Source organism: Protopterus annectens, chromosome 7.part1 (assembly GCF_019279795.1).
Source record: "Protopterus annectens isolate FY-2018-M chromosome 7.part1, PAN1.0, whole genome shotgun sequence".
Taxonomy (NCBI): Eukaryota; Metazoa; Chordata; order Ceratodontiformes; family Protopteridae; genus Protopterus; species Protopterus annectens.
In genome coordinates this window covers 451827620-451850179 of record NC_056740.1, presented here as the reverse complement: position 1 = coordinate 451850179, position 22560 = coordinate 451827620, and the positions used below count along the sequence as shown (strand labels likewise).

At 37.8% G+C, this 22560-nt stretch overlaps 1 protein-coding gene across 1 annotated transcript in view; it reads right to left on the bottom strand.

Annotated features, from left to right (window-relative positions):
* Window positions 1-11181, bottom strand: part of PPM1M (protein phosphatase, Mg2+/Mn2+ dependent 1M) — a 484662-nt gene extending 473481 nt beyond the window's left edge. Inside the window, exons 1-2 of the mRNA XM_044078507.1 lie at window positions 10806-11181; window positions 6086-6211 (exon numbers count right to left, since the gene is read on the bottom strand). Of these exons, the coding sequence (XP_043934442.1) occupies window positions 6086-6211; window positions 10806-11181 (502 nt within the window). The remainder of the gene's footprint in view (window positions 1-6085; window positions 6212-10805) is intronic.
* Between the last annotated feature and the right edge of the window lie 11379 nt (window positions 11182-22560).

Below are 22560 nucleotides of genomic sequence, written 5' to 3'. Positions count from 1 at the left end.
AGTTGTTTTATCTCTGTTACTATATTCACTATTTCTAATAAAATTGTTTTGGACTTTGATTTCCATTTTCTAATAATCCTTTTTTGACAGCCTCCATAATTAGACTCAGCAAGGCCTTACTATGTCTCGACAACTACAATTCTGTATTATAGCTCAAAAATCATTTCCTTAGCTACACTAGTTTGTTCACCCAGTATCTCTAACAGCAGTCCACAGAGAATCTTTAAAGTCTGCCAACTCATAGCACTCCCAGAAAATATGTTCCCAGTTACCTCTTTCTTCCCCATCACACCTCCAACATCTGCTGCCTACTTGAGAAAGAATTATTTGGAGTCTCCTTGGGGTATAAAATACCTATGTAAATACTTAAAAGCAAAGATCCTAAATCTTCTAGACTTTGTTTCATATTAGGGAGACATAAATATACCCCCTATTGTTTCTTTGTGAATTGCTTATCCAGTCTCTCTTCCCAGTTCTTTCTAACCTCCTCTGATTGATTCTTATAGTTATCATGCAATATTGTTTATGCTCTAATAATTATTCATTTTTTAACAGCAGCTTCTGTTCTAGATTCTACTAACAGCTCTACCAGTGCTGGTCTTTCACTTAGGATCCCCCTATTTCTTTCTCTTTGACTATACTCTGATATCAATCCTCGATAGAGAAGGCAATCTCTAACCTGCAGTCCAAATAAATTCTTGGCGTCTTCCCATTCTGTCATCGTTCCCTCTCTAGTTATTTGCTCCCAATACCCTGGTTCCTTTGCCATTTTCCTCCAATAAATTCCAGCCCCCTCTTGCCTATTGTCTGTAGCACTCATTGCAGTCACCCCTATTGGCAGAATCTCCTTTCTCCATTCTCGTGTTGGCTTCATTCTTAGAATATTTTCTGCTACTTTATGAACATAATATTTTGCATGATTATTGTTATTCTCCTTAAGGATCTGCATCCAAAATCCAAATCTCTCCTTTTTCTTGATCTTCCCCCCATTTCATCATCATCCCTTTCCACTTTGAATTATAGGTTTCTGCTTGTGCTATGTATAGGAGCCTTAACTGTGTAGCTTTGAAATACCCCTTCAAATTGGGTAATCACAATCTGCCTTGTTCTGTTGGTAGAATCGTTTTATCCCACTTGAGTCTTGCCTTCTTCCCCTCCCAGTTAAAATCCTTTAGGTTTTTATTAACTGCTATCCACAACTTCTCCTTTGGTTGATAAAAGTATGCCTGACCTGTGTATAAAACATTTTATCTGCTTGTATCTTGCTATCCATATCCATATATAGAGCTTCCAATTTCTCAGTTTTTGTATTATCTTTTGTTTAGTCTCTTCCCACGTATCCCTAGCTGACACACCAGAGTCATTTTTAATCCATATTCCTAAGTACTTAATTTTATCATGCCCCATAAATATGGATATTGCTGAACCAATTTGTGTGTGGGTACATAATTTACAGCTATTGCCTTTGTTTTAGCGTCATTCATTTTCTATCCCAAAAACATGTGTAACAGCATCAAATTGTTCCACAACACTGAATTGTCCTTTTCTGGTTTTATCAGGTATAAAATAATATCATCTGCAAATAGACCCAGCTTTTCTTGACTACCATACCAATTATATTCTTGAATTTCTTTGTATTTTAATTTGTTTGCCAATGGTTTTAAGTATAGAACAAATAAAAAAGGGGAAAGAGGACACCCCTGCCTGGTTCTTCTTCTCAAACAGAAATTGACAGAGAGAAACCACCCACTTTAATTTTCATCTCTGATCCCTCATATATCCACCTAATCAACCTTATAATTTTATCAAGGAATGCAAATGCTTCCATTGCCCTGCTCATAAACTCCCAGCTTACTCTGTCAAATGCTTTCTCTGCATCAAGACCCACCAATAACAGTGGTATTTTCTTACATTCAGCTTCACTCTGGATCATCAGTGTTCTGTTAATGTTGTCAAATATTTGTCTTCCCCTCCAAAAAAACACATTTATCCACATCTATCAATTTTGGTATTACATTTGCCACTCTTTTAGCCATTATACACACAAAACACAAAAAACATAAACACTATAGACATAAACATAATCATGGTTTAGGATTGAAATGGGCCTCTTTGAAGCTGGATCTAATGGGTCTTTACACTCTTTAGGTATTACAGCCATCACAGCTTTTTTCCAAGATGTTGGTGGTTCTTTTCCTCTTAAAATACTGCTAAACAAAACATTCTAGATCTTTATAAGTCTTTTCCTCCTAGCTTCAAAACTTCCACAGGGATACCATCTATTCTTGGGGACTTTCCTGTTGATTGGTTATACGTCACCATTTTTATCTCATCTCCTCCTATCCTATTAGTAATTGAGTCTGATCTACCTCTAACCTTGGCATATTTAATTCTTACATAATTTCCATTTGTACTTTTCCTTGATTTCCATATCTCTGTGCTTTAACAAGACTTTTATAAAATTTCCAAAATATTTCTAGTACCTCTACATGATCGCTTGTTATCTTCCTTGTTATAGGCTCCCTAAGGTTAGTGATAATCCTTTCTACTTTCTGTTGCCTGTGTCATTGCGCTAAAAGGTTTTGTGCTCTGGCATTATTTTCAAAAAAACAGTTACAGTCTTTCTAAACTCATGCATATTATCAAGGTAATCCTTTATTTTCTGCTTAGAATTCTGCAGGAGTTCTGTGAGATTCTCCCTATTCTGCAATACTTTAACATTTATCCATCTAAATAACTGTTGTTGCTTCTTAACCACATCACTCTTTTTTTATTTCCATCCTATTTTTAAACTCCACTTTAATATTATCTCACTCCCTAGCTACATTTTCAGAAGAAATTTGCTTCTTCTGTAATAACTCCCGAATAATTTCCACTAGGAGGGAAAGTGCCAGTATCTTATTTTTATTTCATTATCCCGTATTTTTATTTTAGTTATTATTGACTTGTGATCTGATAATAGTTATTGAATGCATATCAAAACATTCTATTAAATGCCCATGTTCCTGTGAAATGTTAAGTTCTGTCTGGCATAGCCCAGTTTTCGTATCTTGGAGAATAATATGTAAATTCACTCCAAACTCCTGCTACTGAATTCACATCTCTTTCGGGGGGAAACCTTCTTCAGTGTGATATAAGTAACAACTACAATATAGCTCATTATATACAAACTGAAAACATAGCTAACCAATCACATACTCACAGCGGTACAACAATTAAACAATTGGAGATACGTATTAAGCATATATGTATACGGAAATGCTTTTTTATACATGCAACTGCTTCTATAAACTCTTTTTGATATACACATACAGAAGGTTAAGGAAACATTTTTTAGATCAGTGATGATTATTTTTCAAAAAGGGAGGAAATATTTCTGAAGAGGCTGCTTAATGGTTTTATATTCATACAGTAAGTTGTAAAAGTTTAATAGGCATGCTTAATATGTATCTCCAATTGTTTAGTTGTTGTGATTGTTTCGCTATGTCTTTTAGTTTGCATATAATGAGCTGTATTATAGTTGTTACTTATATCACACTGAAGATGGGTTTCACCTGAATGCTTTATGGATTTCTATTAAACAAATTAGTTTTATTGCTTCCTTTGGCATTGTCAGTCTGGCTTTTTTCTTGTGCTTAATTTGTTGTGTTTGCTGTTGACTGCATTTGCACGGTATCTGGTTTGTTTTCTACTGAATTCACATCTTCCATGCAAATATGTTCATGCATTTCTTCAAAAATCTACCCCCTTTTGTTATATTTTCCCTTCTGGGACTCCCCAGACACATCTTCCCTGCTGCAAATCAAATTCCAGTCCCCAGCTATAAGTAATATTCCCTGCTGAAAACTGATTATTTCTCCCAGAATTTTCTTAATCTCCATTATAGCAGTTTTATGTGGAACACAAATACATGACAGTGTAATCCTCTGCCCTTGCCAGTAGCCGCTTAGTACTACAAATCTAACATTATTATCTTTTTTGTCCTCTTCTATCACTATTAGAGCTCCTCTTGCAATTAATATAAGCACTCCTCTTTTCCTTTGTCCCCGGTATCCTACTGGATAACTGCCTTAAAACCTTTCTTTATCAAATGCACATGTTCAGTTCTTTCCAAATGTGTCTGGTGTAGCATAACTATTTGCACTCAATATGTTTAATATAGTTTACTACACTTTCTTTTTTGTATAGATCTGTGAGACCATTAAAATTTAAAGATAATATGAAAAGGGTCATTATGTTAAAAACGTATTATTCCCACCTTATATTTATAACAGCTTTTTGTTAAGTATCTAGTTCCAGCTTTCGTGTTATGTGCACATACTAATGTTTGGCAGGTTGAGCTTTTATACAGTTGTTTCTTGTCATAGCCATTTGATGCTATGTAACATCTTACAAAACATTTTGTTTTATTGAAAGCCCTCAAACAAACAAACAAACAAACAAACAAAAAATACACCCCAATGCTCCCCAGAAAGCTATTAACACACAAAAGTATGTATATCTTCAAGTACTGAAGTTTTACCTTCCTCATGGGAGCAATTACCCCAAACTGACAGCCAAACTCACAAACTTGGGTTAACCTTAAAGGGAAGTTATATTTTTTATTGATTTGCTTTCTCTTAAAAATTGTTACTAGATAAACCCAAGAGTCTTAATCCAGTCATTCCCCATGCAAGAATGAGAAAAAAACATATAATTTTGTCTTGTATCATACTCTTTTGAACAGACTTTTCTTTCTTTTTTTTACATTGCAATGCCTACATTTCTTAAAACTGAACAAGGAGAACGTGTAAAGAAGAAGAAAAAAACAGGGGCACCTGTTTACTTTAGTATCCCCATTACACTTGAAAAATAACTGAGAAAACTTTATTTTATAGCATGCAGATATCATGCACTATACAATTTTTACTGTTAAGAACAAAAGTCTGTTTTACTTACAGTTGACTCTTTCCTTCCTTTCCCCTCTCCTAAGTGTTCCTCCAAACATTAATGACATGAAGTAGGACATTTGCTTTGGAGTCCTCTACAGGTTTAACAAGCTCAAAAAAGTCCAAAATTGACTGATTTTCTTGTTCTGTCATGTTTCACGAATATAAATAATGCTTTATAATACCACATTTCTTTGTCATTTTCAGAGTTGCTGGTTTTATTCCTGTTTATCTCCATCTCCCAAATCCAGTCTCTGCTTCATTTCCAATGTACTCTCGATTCTTCTAGTCAACTCTTGTACTTTTTTCCTTCTCTCAAACATTTTCCATTGAAACACTGAAAAAGGTTTCACTGGCACAGTCTCTATGTGGTCTTTATTACCAGAAGAACAAGAAGCAGAATCTCCTTCTGTTCCATAGCTCACTTTTTGTTGGACAAAAATTTGTATTCTATCCTTAGCATGTTCTGCATCAAAAATGATTTTGACCCTCCAGGAAAGAATATTCTGAAGATAGCTGGACACACCAGTTTGCATATCATGCCTGCTTCTCAGCATTCTTTGACTAGTGGAATAAATTTGCTCCTCTTTTGCCTAGTGTATAGTGAGCAATCATTTCCCACAAACAATATACTGTCTCCCACTTTTAGTACCTTGTCCTTCTGCCACAGTTTTATCAGAATCAACTCCTTCTGCTGGTAGGATTGCATCTTTACTATTAAAGGTGTAGGTTTCTTTCTCATGGCCAGGTTTGAAGCATACAGACAATGTTTTATTTCAATTAACAACTTTTGCTGTGGAATACCAGTCCAGTTGCTTATTTGTGCTTTGTTAAAATTAATACAGGTGGTTCCTTCCAGATTCTCTGGTACAGAAGGAAAATCTCAGGATTTCCCTACATGCTCTGTCCTCTAATTGTACCATTTTTTGTAACATCTCTTCTTGAGCAGTCTCATACTCAGCTAGCCTTTTCTTTATTTCAACCTCTGATTTTTTTTGCAGTCTTATTATCTGAATATCTGCTTGAAGTTTCTTCAATTTTTCCAGCCTTTTGTTATTTGATTTGGTATAGTCCTTCAATATTTCATTTATTTTAATCAGCTCTGAGCATGTTTGACTTTTTTTTTCCTCTAGATTACTGGAAGTCATCTCTCTTACCAAAGCGTGAACTGATTTGCTGAACAGCTTCGGGATTCTTTGCGCCCAGCGTTTCCTCCTCACTTTTTGTAGTTGATTTCCTTTCAAGTGCTCTAAGTTTCATCATTGCTGGCATCCAGGCAGTAACTGAAATTTATACAAAAATACAAATTCATTGGCTCTCTTTTCTGAGCTTTTATTTTTACACTGGCTAAAATTAAACTGTTACTCAATGTGCAGCCATCTTGGAAGTCATGCTTTCCTTGTTTTGTTGACTGTTGACAGTGCATTTATTATTTGGAAGAAAATAAACCTGACAGCATGAAGTCTACATGTTTAATGTTAATATTTTAACAGCGAATACGTTTAATTAACCTTGTTTTTTTTTTCTTTGCAGGCACACAGATGTAAAATGCACTGTTTGGAGAATGGAAAACAAATAACAGCATTTAGGTCATATTCTGCAAGGTGGCTAGTGCTTTTCTGTTTACTCTGAGCATAACCATGACCATTAGTTAGCAGGACACCAGAAGTACACAAGACTGTCTTGAAATGATATCAGAGAATGTTTACATCTTCTCCATAATCAAGCTATGCATAATGTGTAAGACTCTCAGCAAAGCAGACTGTCACAGTGACTGAAAAACAACAGCAGTACAGACATAGTAAGACAATATGGCCACTGTAAAATGATAAAGTCAGCATCAGCAAACCAACTGTGCATCACACTTTGAATTATTGAATGACACTAATGCACCTCACCTGTGCCAGTGACAGTGGTCAGCTATAGTTCTAAACCCCTAAAGAACAATATTCAGTATCCACACCACAAATAAGACTGATACATTTGTCACCAATGCAGATATGTCCACTCAGAGATGCTGAAATAAAACTGTAGGCTACTTGAAAACTGACTGAATACTGTTGTTACAGCTACTATTTACAGCGTACTAGCACTACACAAGGCAAAGTTCATGCAATGTAAGCTGCTTGATGGGTAGCACACTTGCCTTTGATGTTCAAAGATTAGAAGGCCATAGTACTACCTCCACACTGGCTACTTGGATTCATTTTACCAATGCTAACACTTCACTGCAGCATTCGGGGATGAGTGTACAGTCCTTAAGAAGAGACATCGAACTGAGATCCCATCTGTCTGAGATGGTGGTAGCTCAGATGGATGCAAAAGATCCCATGGCACCTATCAAACATAGTGGGGGTTCTTTATTAACATTTACATTTATTTTATATCATATAACAATGAAATCAATTATTTACATACTTATCTATAATTTTTGCATTTATACTTAAAATTATTTACTAGTTATCAACACAAAAGGACAAGTTATCTATACAAAAGAACTTAACTAAACAGTTTTATTTGACTATTTTTTCTTTGATATTTACCTTCTAGCCTCACCCTTTCTTCCATAACCATCTTATTTCAGCTAAAATATAATTTTCATTTTTATATAACAAATTCTCACATTTTTTTCCATAGTACCCATATTGTCACAAACAGTAGTTTATCCCATTTATCAATATCACGTTTCTTTACTTTCTCATACTTTCCATATGATATAATATTCATGTTTATGTATTAAAACCTTCCCATATATATTAATTTTAAACTTTTCCCCAAATTCTTTATTCTTTTTGCAATCCAAAAAATGTTTTGCTGTTTTTTCTTGACTACAGTCAGTCCATTTTCTTGCCTATATCACCTTGCATTTCATGAACAAAAATGAGTGGCAATTCAACACCAAACCAATAAATCCAAAAAGAATGCCAAGGACCACAGAATCGTAAAATCCACGCTAGTTTAATCCAAAAATCCAGGTGCTGCATGAACACATAAACACATAAACGCTTTTTTTCACCAAATTTCACAAATCGCGTTTTCGTCCTAAAACCAAGGACTTCATCAGACATAATACAATTAATTTCCACAATATTAAATAGCATAAACAAGATGAATCAATTATCTTTGATCCAAAGAAAACACTGCTTAAAATTCAAATTGACAAGTCACATCACAAAGCTAATAAATATTAATGCCTATCTCTTAAAGTGCTTGAGTGCTATACTTTACAGTTACCCTTATAATTCACTTATTTAATATGTAAAACAATTAAATAAACAAATAATGAATATTTAAAAAATCTTGTCCATAAAATTCATGCCTAAAATCTTATGTTTAAAATGATGAATATATCTACTAATTATGTTAGGAACAAAAAATGTTTGTGTGTATATTGCTGATGCCCTTTATACAACAATAATGGGTGAATTTGTGATACATAAACCCCCTCTAGTGCCCAAAGTTTTAATTACATTAAATTTTATTAGCTCTCAATTTGAGCAGTGGGGAGATGGTTAAAAATTCATTCATTCCTGGTTTAGTACTTGCATCGAGGTTCACCTGCCACCAAAGTTCTTTACTTTCTAAGATTTCCTCCCAAAGGCCACCTCTTATGTCAGGTTTTATTTGATCCAACACAAAAAACTCAAATTTAAACCCTGTACAACAAATCGAATGTTTAAAAAGTGCATTAGTGTGTTTCCCTTTCTAGATGTCATATGTGTGCTCATATATTCTTCTCTTTAAATACCTTTCGGTTTTGCCCACATAAAAAGCCTGACATTTTTGGCAAATAACCAGGTATACCACCCCTTTACTTTCACAGTTGTAAAAACCACTACTCCTTAACCATCTTTTCCTACTCTCCACATATATTTCCCCCTTATTGATAAGATATGGACATTGCTGGCATCTACCACATTTGTATGTTCCAAACTTATTCCTATCATGTTTGTATTTAATACAAACATTCCTTTCCAATATGTTCCTTAAATTCCGAGAATTCTTGTATACTATTCTTGGTTGTATATTAGGTATTTCATCCATATCAGTGAAGGAAGAAAATTTTGTCCATTCTTTGTTCAGGATATCCTTCAATTTTTGATTGGAAGCATTGTATTCCACCACTAAACTTTTTTTAAATAAATCCTGATTATTATTACTTTTATTCTTATGAGGATTTAAAATACTATTATTAGTATTATTAACGTCCCCTCCCCTACCTATAATGGGACTGAACCTATCATTTCTACCCCTTTTTACTTCTTCCCTAATATTTTTCACAAATATTTTGGGGTATCCACGTTCCAAAAACATTTTTTCCAGTAACTTACATTCATTATAAAAGTCAATATCACAACTAGTCATCCTCGAACCCCTTACAAATTGTCCCTTGACAATATTTCTTTTACTATGTAAGGGGTGAGCACTATTGTAGTGTAAAAAGGAATTAACATAAGTTTCTTTTCTGAATACTTTACTTTCAAATTTCCCATTACTTTTATATACTTCAATATCTAAGTATCTAACTATGTCAGTACTTATAGTATATGTAAATTTCAGGAAATTTGTTGTTCGACCAATGTATTCAATAAAGTCCAAGAATTTTGCATGTCCCCCTCCCCAAAAAATCACAATGTCATCCAAGAACCTATTATATAATAGCCAATATTTATTGAACCCAGAGTTAATAATGTGTTTATCTTCCCAATTTGACAAGACTATATTGAGATTTTTGTTGGTAATATTCACCTTCAAACATAATGAAATTATACTTTAGTACTGTGTCCATAAATGCGACACTAGCTATATTATCCTCTTGACTTAATACTCTGTCTCCAAACACACTCTCCTCAAACATATCCATCCCTTCTAAATGGGGGATACAACTAAATAAATTAATAATGTCAATGGTAATGAAGAGAATATCTTCTTTATACATTTCTGGTTTCAATTTACTCAAGAAGTCCCAGGAATCCTTAAGAATAAAGTGGTTGTTGACCCATATATGTTTAGTCTTGTAATCCACAAATTTGGCTAGAGGCACAGTTTTAGCACCCTCTGCCGATACTATTGGTTTAAGGTGGGGGGGGGGGTCACACATATTCTTGTGGATTTTTGGTATTCCAAATATTGTTGCAATTTTAGATTTACTTACTTCCAAAAATTTTTAATATTTTAATCTCAATCACTTTTTCAATCAACAAGTCCTGGAGTAAATTGTCAATTTGTTTGTAGGCTACATTAACCTCATTTAAAGAGACCACAGAATATATACTGTCGTTCCTCAAGATGGAATTCATTTTACCATCATATATTATTTTATCCATAATGACAATTCCCCCTCCTTTGTCCGGTTTCATAATTCTAACTAAACAATTATTACTCAATTCACATAACACTTCTTTCTCTTTTGTACTCAAATTGTGGTTGAACCAGACCTTGTCATATTTTTTCCTAATTTCATCTACCAACACATTTTCAAAATTTCTAAGTTGCGGTAATAAAGGGGGGTTATATGTCGATTTTCTAATTAGCCCGGGCTCCATTCCCATTTCTATTTATAGGTTGATTTTCCTCACAAACAATTTCACATCAAGAATAGTTCGTGTAAAGTCTCCTTTAACCATGGGTATATATTTCAGCCCTTTGCTGAGGAGGGAGAAATGTTCAATTGTTAAGGTTAAATTACTAAAATTATAAATACTGAAATCCAAGTAGGTATATTTCACATTGTCAACACCTTTAATATCATTTTTAAGAACATCTATATCAGGTAAGGGGGTATTGTCTCCTAATATCTCCCCCTTCCTCATATCCCCCCCCTCCTCTGACAATTTCCCCTATAAATTTGAGCTTCAGTATCCATAGGTTCCTTACCCACAAGTGGTGGAAAATCCATATCATATACTTCCTCTTTCCATTTGTATTCCTTCCTACTACCATACATTCTTTTATTTTCATAATAGTTATTGTTCCATTTCCTTTTAAAACCATTTAAATTATTACCCTGATATACAGGTTTCGGGTAACTTGTGTTACTCTCATACTCATTGATGTCCCTATTTAACTTTCCTATCTTGCGCTGTATTATTCCCTCACATTTGCCATCTATATCTCTCCTTATTTTGAAATATTTATCCCTTTCTTCTTTAATACCATAAATTAAATCAGTTTTGATACATTTATCTAGTTCATCAATCTCCCTTCCCAGCTCAAACTGTTTACTTTCATTCTCTTCAATAATTAATTTCATTACCTCCAAACCACAGTTGTTGAACACATTAACCAAATGTTTATGCAAGGGTGAACCTCGATGCAAGTACTAAACCAGGAATGAATGAATTTTTAACCATCTCCCCACTGCTCAAATTGAGAGCTAATAAAATTTAATGTAGTTAAAACTTTGGACACTAGAGGGGGTTTATGTATCACAAATTCACCCATTATTGTTGTATAAAGGGCATCAGCAATATACACACAAACATTTTTTGTTCCTAACATAATTAGTAGATATATTCATCATTTTAAACATAAGATTTTAGGCATGAATTTTATGGACAAGATTTTTTAAATATTCATTATTTGTTTATTTAATTGTTTTACATATTAAATAAGTGAATTATAAGGGTAACTGTAAAGTATAGCACTCAAGCACTTTAAGAGATAGGCATTAATATTTATTAGCTTTGTGATGTGACTTGTCAATTTGAATTTTAAGCAGTGTTTTCATTGGATCAAAGATAATTGATTCATCTTGTTTATGCTATTTAATATTGTGGAAATTAATTGTATTATGTCTGATGAAGTCCTTGGTTTTAGGACGAAAACGTGATTTGTGAAATTTGGTGAAGAAAAGAGTTTATGTGTTTATGTGTTCGTGCAGCACCTGGCTTTTTGGATTAAACTAGCGTGGACCTTGCATTTCATATTTCCTTGCACTGGTAACTTGTCTAATAAAGTTATCCACAAAAACTCTTTTACTTCATAAAAAAATCAAACATTTTCTTCTGTCCTTTATTGCCTTTTTATATACTCTTTTAATTCCCTCCTTGGGTAGACCAAAACAATTCTAAAATCATATTACAGCATTCTTTTCTTTTCTCTTTGACTTTGTTAACTTTTAACTTCCGTAATTTCATTTTTTTTCAAACTCCTTTTTTTCCACCCTGTTCCGTATTTTCTTTCTCTTTATTTTCTTCCCACACATGTTTATATTTGTAATGTAGCATCTTACATCTCATTTCTTTTTGTCTTTCTTTTACTTCTCTCATTACCCAAAATATGTATTTCATTTACCTTCCTTGTTACCCAAAATAAATTGATCATTGATATGTATGCCATTAGAATTTTTAAATTCAAACCGTCTTATTTTTATTATGAATTATCCCTCTCCTCACTGTGTTTGACCTTGAGCCCCAAATTAAGTTAGATCATTCTCTAACGACTCTTTTTCCATTTGTGTGGGAAACAAAGATAGTCCCATTAAATATGCTATTTTTCTAATAATTCTTTTTCTGAAATGATAAGTAACAATTTTCCACCAGGCTAGCATTTTTTTTATTTGTTCTAGGTTTCTCTCTCTCCATTGACTTATTACATTTTCATACTCAACAAATGTCACTACCAAGATCTTGTTTGTTTATCTCACTAAATCCCTTGCATTTCAATTGTTTAACTGCTCGCAAGCTTTTTTAACACCTTTTCAGTCCTTATTACAAACTCAATTATCCATCCCTTGTTTTTTGTTATTATGTTAGATATACATTTAGACATTTATTACAGTGCATATACACTTCTGTTTGTTAGAATATATATGTAGTAAAATATAACAGTGCATGCACACTTCTGTTTGCTAGAATATATGCAGAAAAATATAGTCATTTAAATGCATGTACATTTCTGTTTGCATTAACTTTTCAGTGTCAAGCCTAGCCTGTATTCAAACACAGGGGGAGTGGTGCCTTGTATAAGGTCACTTCACTGAAAGTGCAGTAACTAACATTTATATATGTGATTGAGTCCTGAATAGGAGCGCTTCAGTTTCCACAGTTGCAGCAGTACAATTCCCCAGATGTCTGGATCTGGAGTGAGACTGCCTTGCAGGAAGTAAGCAATGCCATAAATTCTCCAGGATGGTGAATTCCCAGGTTTCAAATCTGCAACTTTCAGCTTCATTTCACCAGCTTTTTAAATAACTACAGAAGTTTTCAGACCATCTATGGTTATCAGACTGGCCATCTGAATCCACATAAAATTGGTAAGAAACCTTTCTGTATTTACATGCAGTATGGATGCCAGACAGGGTAGTAAACAAAGTTTTATTCTTAATGTGTCAGAACAACCAAATAACATTTTGAACAGACTACATAGGTTGTATAAACAGCATAGTAGCAAATGTAAAACTTTATTAGGGTAAGCTGACAGTCAGGAATTATACAAATAGATTACGTTTGCCTGGTATCTTAAACAGAAAAATCTGTGGTATGACAGTAAATGTTTATTATGTAAGTCATATAAAACTGCTTTCTGTGTGCAATGTATAAAAGTACAGTTCAGACCATTGTTAATGGTAAACAACCAGATAAGGATCTTACACTTGCATTATTTCCAGATGTTAAACAGTTATGTCTTGTCATCACATGTGAAACGTTAATTTCAGAGTTACAACAGCAGTCAAATCAATTATTCACAGAATCTCCTGTACATCTTGTTACACCCTTTAGACAAAAGTGGAGTAGAGCCACTGCACACTACAAAACAGATAAGGACAGGGACGAGGTTCATGATGAACTGACAGAAGAATTTAATAAACTTCTAAAAGATAGACAACATGAGTTCAGAAAGTTTAGACAAGATATAAAACATTTTTTCAGATGTGCATAAGAGCTTTAGAGTCATCAGAACAGGATACTGAGAAATATCAGACAGTCCGTGCAAAATTATAAGACAAGAAGAATCTGGTTAGTAAAGGGTTAAAGCAGCAGTGGTTAGCTATTCTGACAAAAATAATTTATAACTCTCTACTCTACATTTAGAAAATGGTTAGCATAAACAGACAGAAGAGTTCTAGTGCATAAAAATGAAATGAGAGTAATTAAAAGCAGTAAAGACATGAAGTCACAAGAGTGACATGCATGTATTTTCTTTTCACCTAAAGTGCATCTGTTTAAAATGCATAAAAATAAAAGTCAGACAAAAGCAAATGTAGATAATGTAAATGTATCTGTTTTAAACATTTGTTAGTTAAACTTTTATATTTTACAATTTTTTGTAATTGTATAATAGCACCAAAAATAGCAGAAACTCCAGCAAAACAAGTATACAACCGTAATATTACTAATATAAAGTTTTACTGGGTACATAATACTACAAATAAAACTCAAGGTAATTTCTCTTGTCCAGAGGGACAAAATGTTATGTTAAAAACCTTTCCTTAGACCAGAGTGTCACAGTCTGAAAAACAGCCAGAGGTCAAGCATATGTTCAGCTCTCACAGTGTAAAGCAATTATATCTTTACAAAACAATACTGCAATAAAATGCTGCATACTACAGGGGGGAAAGGCACTCTTTCTGTTTTACACTTACTGTGTAAACAGAAGTGCAGAAGAGAAAAAATAAAGGTACAAAAGAAAAAACAAACTGGTCTGTATTAATAATTCAGTAATCATTAAAAGACATCCTTGCCTTTTTGTTAATAATCCCACAGCCAAGTTTTATCAAGTAATCAGGGTGCCATCAATATGTACGGTAGTGGGGCAAAACTACCAAAAAACAGTATTACATTTTAATATCTCATGCCCTCCTGACATTACTGGCTGAAAAAATAAAGAGCCTAATACAATACTCTTTTTAGGGGGTATGGGTACAGATTTAGGGGCATTAAACTCAATGAATAAAAAAATACTAGCAAAACAGATTAACACTGACAGAACAGAATATCCCACAAACAGTACATTTACAGGCACAATGGTTACCTACTATATGGACATCACAAATGAGACATAAATTTTCAAAATGAGTTTTTACAAAATATTTAATGATTCTTTAATTAGCATATCAGGGTTTAATATTAATGTCACTGGGCCGGATTCACAATGGCTTGCACGGAGTCTAAGAGTAGAGCAAGACTCCATGCAGCCATCATGTCCGACGAGCGATCCAGGAACAGCCTGTAGGGGCGTGTAAGAGAGCTCCTAAAATGGCTCTTACATGGACAGGGCAGGGATATGCAAATTACCTCAACTGCAGGCGAAAGGCATGCAAATGAGGTAGATTTGCGATTCAGGAAACCCGTATCTGTCCGAGTAAGAACAGTGTAATTTGTAGAAATGTATTCAGTTGACAACTGAGTACCGTTCTGCAAATAGCAAAACGGAGCCGTGACAGCTCCAAATAAAGGTTGTATCCAGTGCAGGAAGCATACCAATGGCCAAATATACGGCCATTGGAAATGTTTCCTGATGCAATATAAAAATAAAAATATTTTTTTTTCACTGATTTCCGACGTTTAAGCATAGCGCAGTGCCGCGCAAACAGGCTGCGCTCTAGAGCCCAGAATACTAAAAATTAAAACCCACAAATGTGGAATTTATAGAAATTGTTAATGTAAAGTGCAAGGGAATGGCAGGCTGAAGACAGCATGGCCACCGAATAGCGGTTGCTAAGGGGAGAAGCTCAGTCAAAGACATGTAACCAAGCATTAGTAGGCAATCCTATGTAAATGAGTGTTAGGATAGTGAATTACAAGTTTACATAGCAAATGAGGACAGTCAGTGGAGTGTAGGAGTAGGATATGGGGAGTAACAGAGTAGAAGATAGGTGACATCATGAGGGGGGTATGTATGAAAGAAGTGAAGCTCATTGAAGCAGAGTGGCATGTGTCAGCTGTCATTTATACATCATGGAAAGAGGTGTGTCAACAGGTAGGCTAGGGAAAGGCAAGAAATGGAAGGTGTATGCCGTGGATAACACCAAAGTTTCTTGTTGAGCGGGTATGCGCATGTGTGCCCGCATGTAAACCCAAGTAAGACAGTGTGCACACGTGTAGGCGTGAGTGCATGCGTTTAAGCCAGAGTAAGCATGTATAAGGCTGTTTAAGGAGTTGTAAGCACGTTTGCACTGGTGTGCGTGCGTTTTAACCCGAATAAGCAAATTTTAGTCTGTGTAAGCATGTGTGCGTGCGTGTTAGCAGCTGTGCGCGTATTTGCACTTGTGTGCGCGGCGCTCCCCCCCTGAGGAAACAGAAAGGAAAAAGGAAGCACAACAAATAGCAGGAAGCTACCAGGGAATACTAGCAGAGCTAGCAGGTGAAAACAATCAGAGTCAGGCAATTACACAGGCAGTACACTAGCCCAGCCCAGCCTAGCACTTAAAACTCTGCAAACAACAGTCCATTATGTTTCTCACAAGAGACACTGCAATAAGCTAATAGAAGTGAAAACTGAAAAAGCTTTACTGAGACAAAGAAATGTTAGGGGCTGCCATTGCTGTTATAAGGCGACATATGCAACATGCTGAGGGTGGTGACAATAGAAATGCTGCAGGACATCCCACAGTGAGGAGACGGAGAAGAGTGTACAGGCCCAGGGTAACCTACCAGGAGCTACATGAGCTGGAGATAGTGGAGCACTATAGAGTGGACAGAGACCTCCTGCAGCAAATTGTTGAGCTGTGCAGGCCACACCTCACACACAGTACCAACAGAGGGGAACCCATCCCAGTGGAAACCAAAGTATGTGTTGGCCTAAGAATACTAGCAACAGGTACCTTCCAGAGACCAACTGGTGATATGATGGGGATATCACAGGCATCAGCATCCAAGGTACTACACCAGTTTCTGGATGCCATGTCAGCACATGTCGGTGATCATGTATATTTCCCCAATTCCCATGAGGTATTGGCCAGCAATATGCGTCTCTTCCAGCAAATAGCAGAATACCCTGAGGTAGTGGATGCAGTAGACTGCACGCACATATGCATCAAAGCACCAGCCGGTGAGCGGGGTAGGGCCTACTTCAACCGCAAGGACTTCACCTCCATCAACTGCCAGGTCATGTGTGATGCACAGGGCATAATACTGAATGTGTGTGCAGGCTGCCGTGGAAGCTACCATGATTCCCATATCTGGCATCTGACACAGCTGTACCAGACATTTGCCAGTGGGGACATCCCACATGGTCACCTAGTGGGGGATGCTGGCTATGCACTGGAGCCGTGGCTGATGACACCCATCAGAAATGCACACACACTTGAACAGGAACGCCATAATGAGGCACACGCACAAACACGTAATGTAATAGAGCATATGTTTGGGCTGCTCAAGTCACGGTTCCGGTGCCTGGACACATCTGGTGGAGCCTTGCAGTACTCACCAACTACATGTACCCAAATTGTCATGGTAGGTGCTATGCTACATAATATGATCCTGCGAAAACAGCTGCAGCAGGACCAGCATAGGCCTGGGCCAAACAGTCCCCCACCATTGCCAAGGCCATCACAGGCAGAGCGTGACTCGGAGGAGGAACAACCTGAGCCTGCCCCAGTAGGCAGAAGGAGGCATGCCCAGTATGCTTTGGCCTTGGCAAAGAGGCAACGCATAGCACATACACTGGCTCAGTAGGATCTCTGGAAATGATACCTCTCTCCGACTTGCACATAAAGTAAAAGGGATGCCTAAGTTGACACTACCTGCTTCCAAACATGTGCAGGGAGTGTAGTATGTGCATCCGACATAGGCAGCCATGCAGCACTACCTAAGGCTTGAATGCCATGTGTTAAGCAATATAAAGCAGTGCTAAACAGCAATTACCACCATGTAGTATATGCAAACAAAATCGCACACACCAACTAGCACAACTGTGGTCAATGTTCAGTAATATTGGGCAACGTCCAGCAATGTTGGTGAATATTGAGCAATGTTGGACAAGCCTGGTCTAAGTAGGGCATAGCTGAACAAAATCCAACATGCTCATATTTGCTTAACAGGCCCTTAAGCAGTCTGGTCTGCTCAGTATGAAAATATAAAGCAGTGATGGGCGTCGAACCCAGGATACTGTGCACTATAGCCAAAATACTGAACCACTAAACCATGACAGTATTGCAGTGGTCCACCTGTATGATGGAATGTTGATAAGTCTATGCAAAGTATTCCATGGAAACCCTGCAGGCACAGCATAATCCTTGTTGAGTTATGACACAAAGGTGAGTCCTGCAGTGAGAACAGAACCTGACTTCCAACACACACAGTATAAATGTTAATATTGGTCATGTTCGCACATGTCAGCAAATGTATTGGACCTCAGATAGTAACATACTGAAGGGTCACACTGGGCATGCTTACACACTTGAATAAATGAGACAAATGTCAGGCAACAAAACATGGAATGGCAGAACTGGGCATGCTCACACACTTAGGCCTTGTCTGAGTACAGCAGTGGGCCATGCATATCTGGCAGTTGCATGTGTTAACCCAGGAACCTGTCACTATACAGCAATCTGCCCTGTGCACACAGTTATATGACAACAGACACATCTATAATATAGTGGAACCCTGTCATAATCAAATATGTTCTGCAGATACAGAAGTTGTTCATGGAAACTGGTAAAGCAAAGATGATAAAGACCTGCAAACAGTATCAGCAATAAACATTGTGCATCTTGAACATTAGCATAGGTTCAGAGGTCGATACTAGACTATCTGCCCTAGGGCATGTACAAGCCTAGCCAGAGTGTGTTTGGCATTTGCGACCCTGTCAGACTACTACACTGTGTGTGTGAATAGTAGGTCACACAAGATAGCCCATGTATGTTTAGGCTAGTGTGCCTCTGTGTAGCAGGGACACAGAAGATATCCCAGGGGTAAATATACAATCACCCATACAGTCATAAAGATGTCTCCAGTAGGTGGTCAGTGGGTGGCTCTGCCTATGTATAACTGGGATTACATTCTGTAGTGAGTGGAGCCTCTGTGATAAGAATCTGTCCCTCCACAATGTCCTATTAACATCTGTGCTGAAGTATACGTCCCTGGATTGTGTAGCTCCAAGGGAGTTGGATATCCTGAGGTAGAGCATGTCCAGTAATTCTGGGTTGGGTATATCTGTAAACAACAGGCACACATCATATCTGAGTAGGTGGTAAGCGACTGAGTAGAGCTGGAGTTACTGCATCTGAACTATGCAGGGCATCTGTGTGAGTCCCTAGATCTGCTTGGTGAGGACCTTCCGTGGCCAGTACAGTTGCTGCAGGTGTCAGGTAAGGTACACCCTAAATGTGGCATTGTAACCAAGCATGGATGTGATGAGTATAGGGGCACAATGACCTCACTCGATCTAGATGTGAAACCATATGGGATAAGGTGGCCCACATAGAAGGTGTGTCCAACCACTTTGGCAATGTGAATGTTAAAGGCGACAGTACGAACAAGTCATGTCCCCAAATCCCTAACAACTCCTACCATATGTAATGGAGTACTACCTATGTAGTAATGTGTGGGCATGTTGTTACTTCCAAAAGGAATGACTATGCAACTAATGGCATTTAGCTGCAGGCCATGGCTCAGGCACCAGTCATCCATCTCTATGAGACCCTGATTGAGTATGCATGTGGCAGCTGGAGAGTTGATCATGGTACCCAGTTTGCAGTCAAGTGCAAACATGTTCAGCCATATTCCCCCTGTGATAGCATGCACGTAAGACAAATATATACTGAACAAGAGAGGTCCCAGGACCAAGCCGTGTGGGATGCCATGTGTGACTGGTGTATAGTCAGACATGGCACCTGCAATTCTGACCATGTGGGTGCTATCCCTGATCTATGTATCAATCCATTGTGTGAGATATGTGTCCATATTGACGCTGGTGAGCCTATGCATAATGGCCCAGTGGGTTATTGTGTTGAAGGGTTTTGCAAGGTTCAGATAGGCTGTGTGGACAGCCGTCCCTATGTCGATGGACCTGTTAGCCATTTAAAGAATACAAACAGGTTCAAGAGGCAATATCTGCCCACAACAATGCTGAAATGTGTAGGACACAGTGTCTGTAGGTTCCCAATATCTATATGTATGAGTCATATGACAATATGCTCCATAGCTTTGCAGAACAGGCTACATAGGCTTATAGGGCAATATTGTCTGTGGTCCATTGTGGCACCAACTCTGTGGAGTGGGACCATTGTCGCAGTATGCCATTCCTTGGGTACATATCCTGTGGTAACTCCGATATTGAACAGTGATGTAATGTGAGGGTTGCGTTTGTCATGATGCTCATGTAGGATGCAGGCCGGGACACCATCTGGTCACATTGATACTGTGATGTACGCTGTGGGGAGGGCAGCACTCACCTGTTACTGTGTGATGTCAGGGAGGTTATACTCTGTTGGAATGGATAGTTGTTCCTTAGGGGGGATGGGTGGGAGACATCTGCACTGAACCTGTTTGCCAGGATGTAGGCAATGCCAGTGGGTTCAGGGTAGGTTTAGTCAGTATGCAGTAACTCACAGCATATCAGTGAGTGTCCACCCAGGTTCCTGACATAACTGAAGAAGGCCGTGTGATAGTCCTACGTGTCTGTTGCAATTGTCTGGTAGAAGCAGCCCTTAGAAAAGTCCATGAGTGATTGTAGCTGTCTGCTAGTACAGATCACAGATGCCTTCCCAGTCTGGGATTGTGCTCTATCATGTAGTAGCTTCCTCCTGACATTGTACAGCTTATTAATGGCTGGAGTCTACCAGACAGGTCCCCTGCCATTGTAGTAGTGGGTCCTGTTGTTATTTGGGATAGCACAATCCATGCAGTCCACTAGGTGTCCATAGAATGTGTATGTAAAGGATGCAACAATGTGAGCCATATATGCCACTGTCTCAGGATCTCTGAAGGATACCACCTTGCTTCGGTGAAGTGAGATGTTGGCTCATGAGAAGTTCACCAAGATTACCCAGGATGGGTGTGTGGAGGGTATATGTATGTCCTGTGAGATACATGTATGTTCTGACCTTGCCAATGAGGGGTATATCGCTGGTGTGGAACATAGAGTCCCCATGTTGGTGATGATCAGGTCCAATATGTATTCCCCCTTGTGGCTGTGCTGACTGGTTGTGCCATAGCATATGAGTCCACAAATTGTAGCGACTATTGGGTGAGGGTGTCGGGGCTTGAGTAGTATCCCCAGTCAATATTTGTGTATATGAAGTCACACAATATAATGGTGTTTGTGGAGACCTTCATATTCTCCATAGTTCCCATGAAAGCAGAGTGTGGTTCCTGAGTTTGGGAGTGTGTTCTGTAGCAGGCAACAAACTGAAAGGCAGTATTGCACAATGGTAGTTGTATATGTATGGTCTATGATGCTTTGTGCAGTGCTACTAACCCGGAGGTGTGTGTATCTGTGATGTATATGGATACTCCCCCTAGTTGTGTTGTCTGTTCCAAGTCTTGTTGTCAGACAGCATGGTATGAAACATAACCTGGTAGTGCTGGTGTGCATAAGCGAGCCTGAACCAGATGTCTGTCAGTGCACAGATATTGCTATCCTCCATACTGAGGAGAGTCCTGAGTGGCCACAATATGAGGTTAACACAACTGTTGTTGAGCAGCACTACCCTTAGTTTCATTTAACCTGTAATGTCTATGGAGGTGGGTTTGTCTTCTGAGCCCTGCTTAGAAAAGGCACTATGGTGGTAGCAAGAGCCTTAGCCAGCATTCGAAAGTCCAAGGGTGACAGGTGCAAGCTGTCCATAGTGAAGCTACGTGGCATGTTGAGCATGTCACCATATGCTGACAGACACTGTATCCCCTATGAATTAAACAAATTTGTTAGGCAACTGTTAAATGTGATATGTGTGTCCGTATACTGTGACATCATAATTGGTGGGTGTAAGATGCTAGACAAGGTCAGGGTCATACTGGCCTGGGCTACATGATCAGAGTGTTCCTCCATGTATCATGTCATGTGGTCCAGGGAGTAACATCTGAGGTTATATTTACCAGCATGGACAATGATGGTGCCAGTCTTGTACTTGCTTTGGAGTGACCTGACTGCCTGTGTTATGCGGCAGATCCTGGCACCCAACATTCAGCCCAAAGTGACTATTCCCTTGTTAGGGCTGGTGAGTGGTACGTCAGTGTGTCTGACAATAAGTGTCACCTATTACAAGTGTATTAGGTGTGTTGTTTAGCCCGAAGGGCAGTGACTGTGTGGCACACTGACACTGTGAACATTGTGATATGTGGGTATTGTAGTGGGGTAGCAGGTGTATGTGTGTCTGCTTTGGAGGTCTCTGCTGCTTAGGTAGAGTACATTTACAGCATCCAAGTATGTCTATGTGTGATAATGTGGTTTGAGTGCTGTCACTAGAGGATATGTGAGACTGATATGTGGTGTGTGTGGTTACCTTCACCACCTGATAGACTGCCAGTCATGGGTTGAGAGTGTTCAGCTCCCTGTATGTCTATATAGGTGCATCTCACACATATATCTGAGTTTGTCAGGAGGAGGAGAGAGCTGTCTGTGTACATGAGGCAGATGTGACATTGTGTCAATATCACAATATCCACCAGCTGGACTGAAGAGTAGACACAAAACCGACCCCTGGACATGCCAGGATATTATCATGACACACTCTGTAGCCTGATCA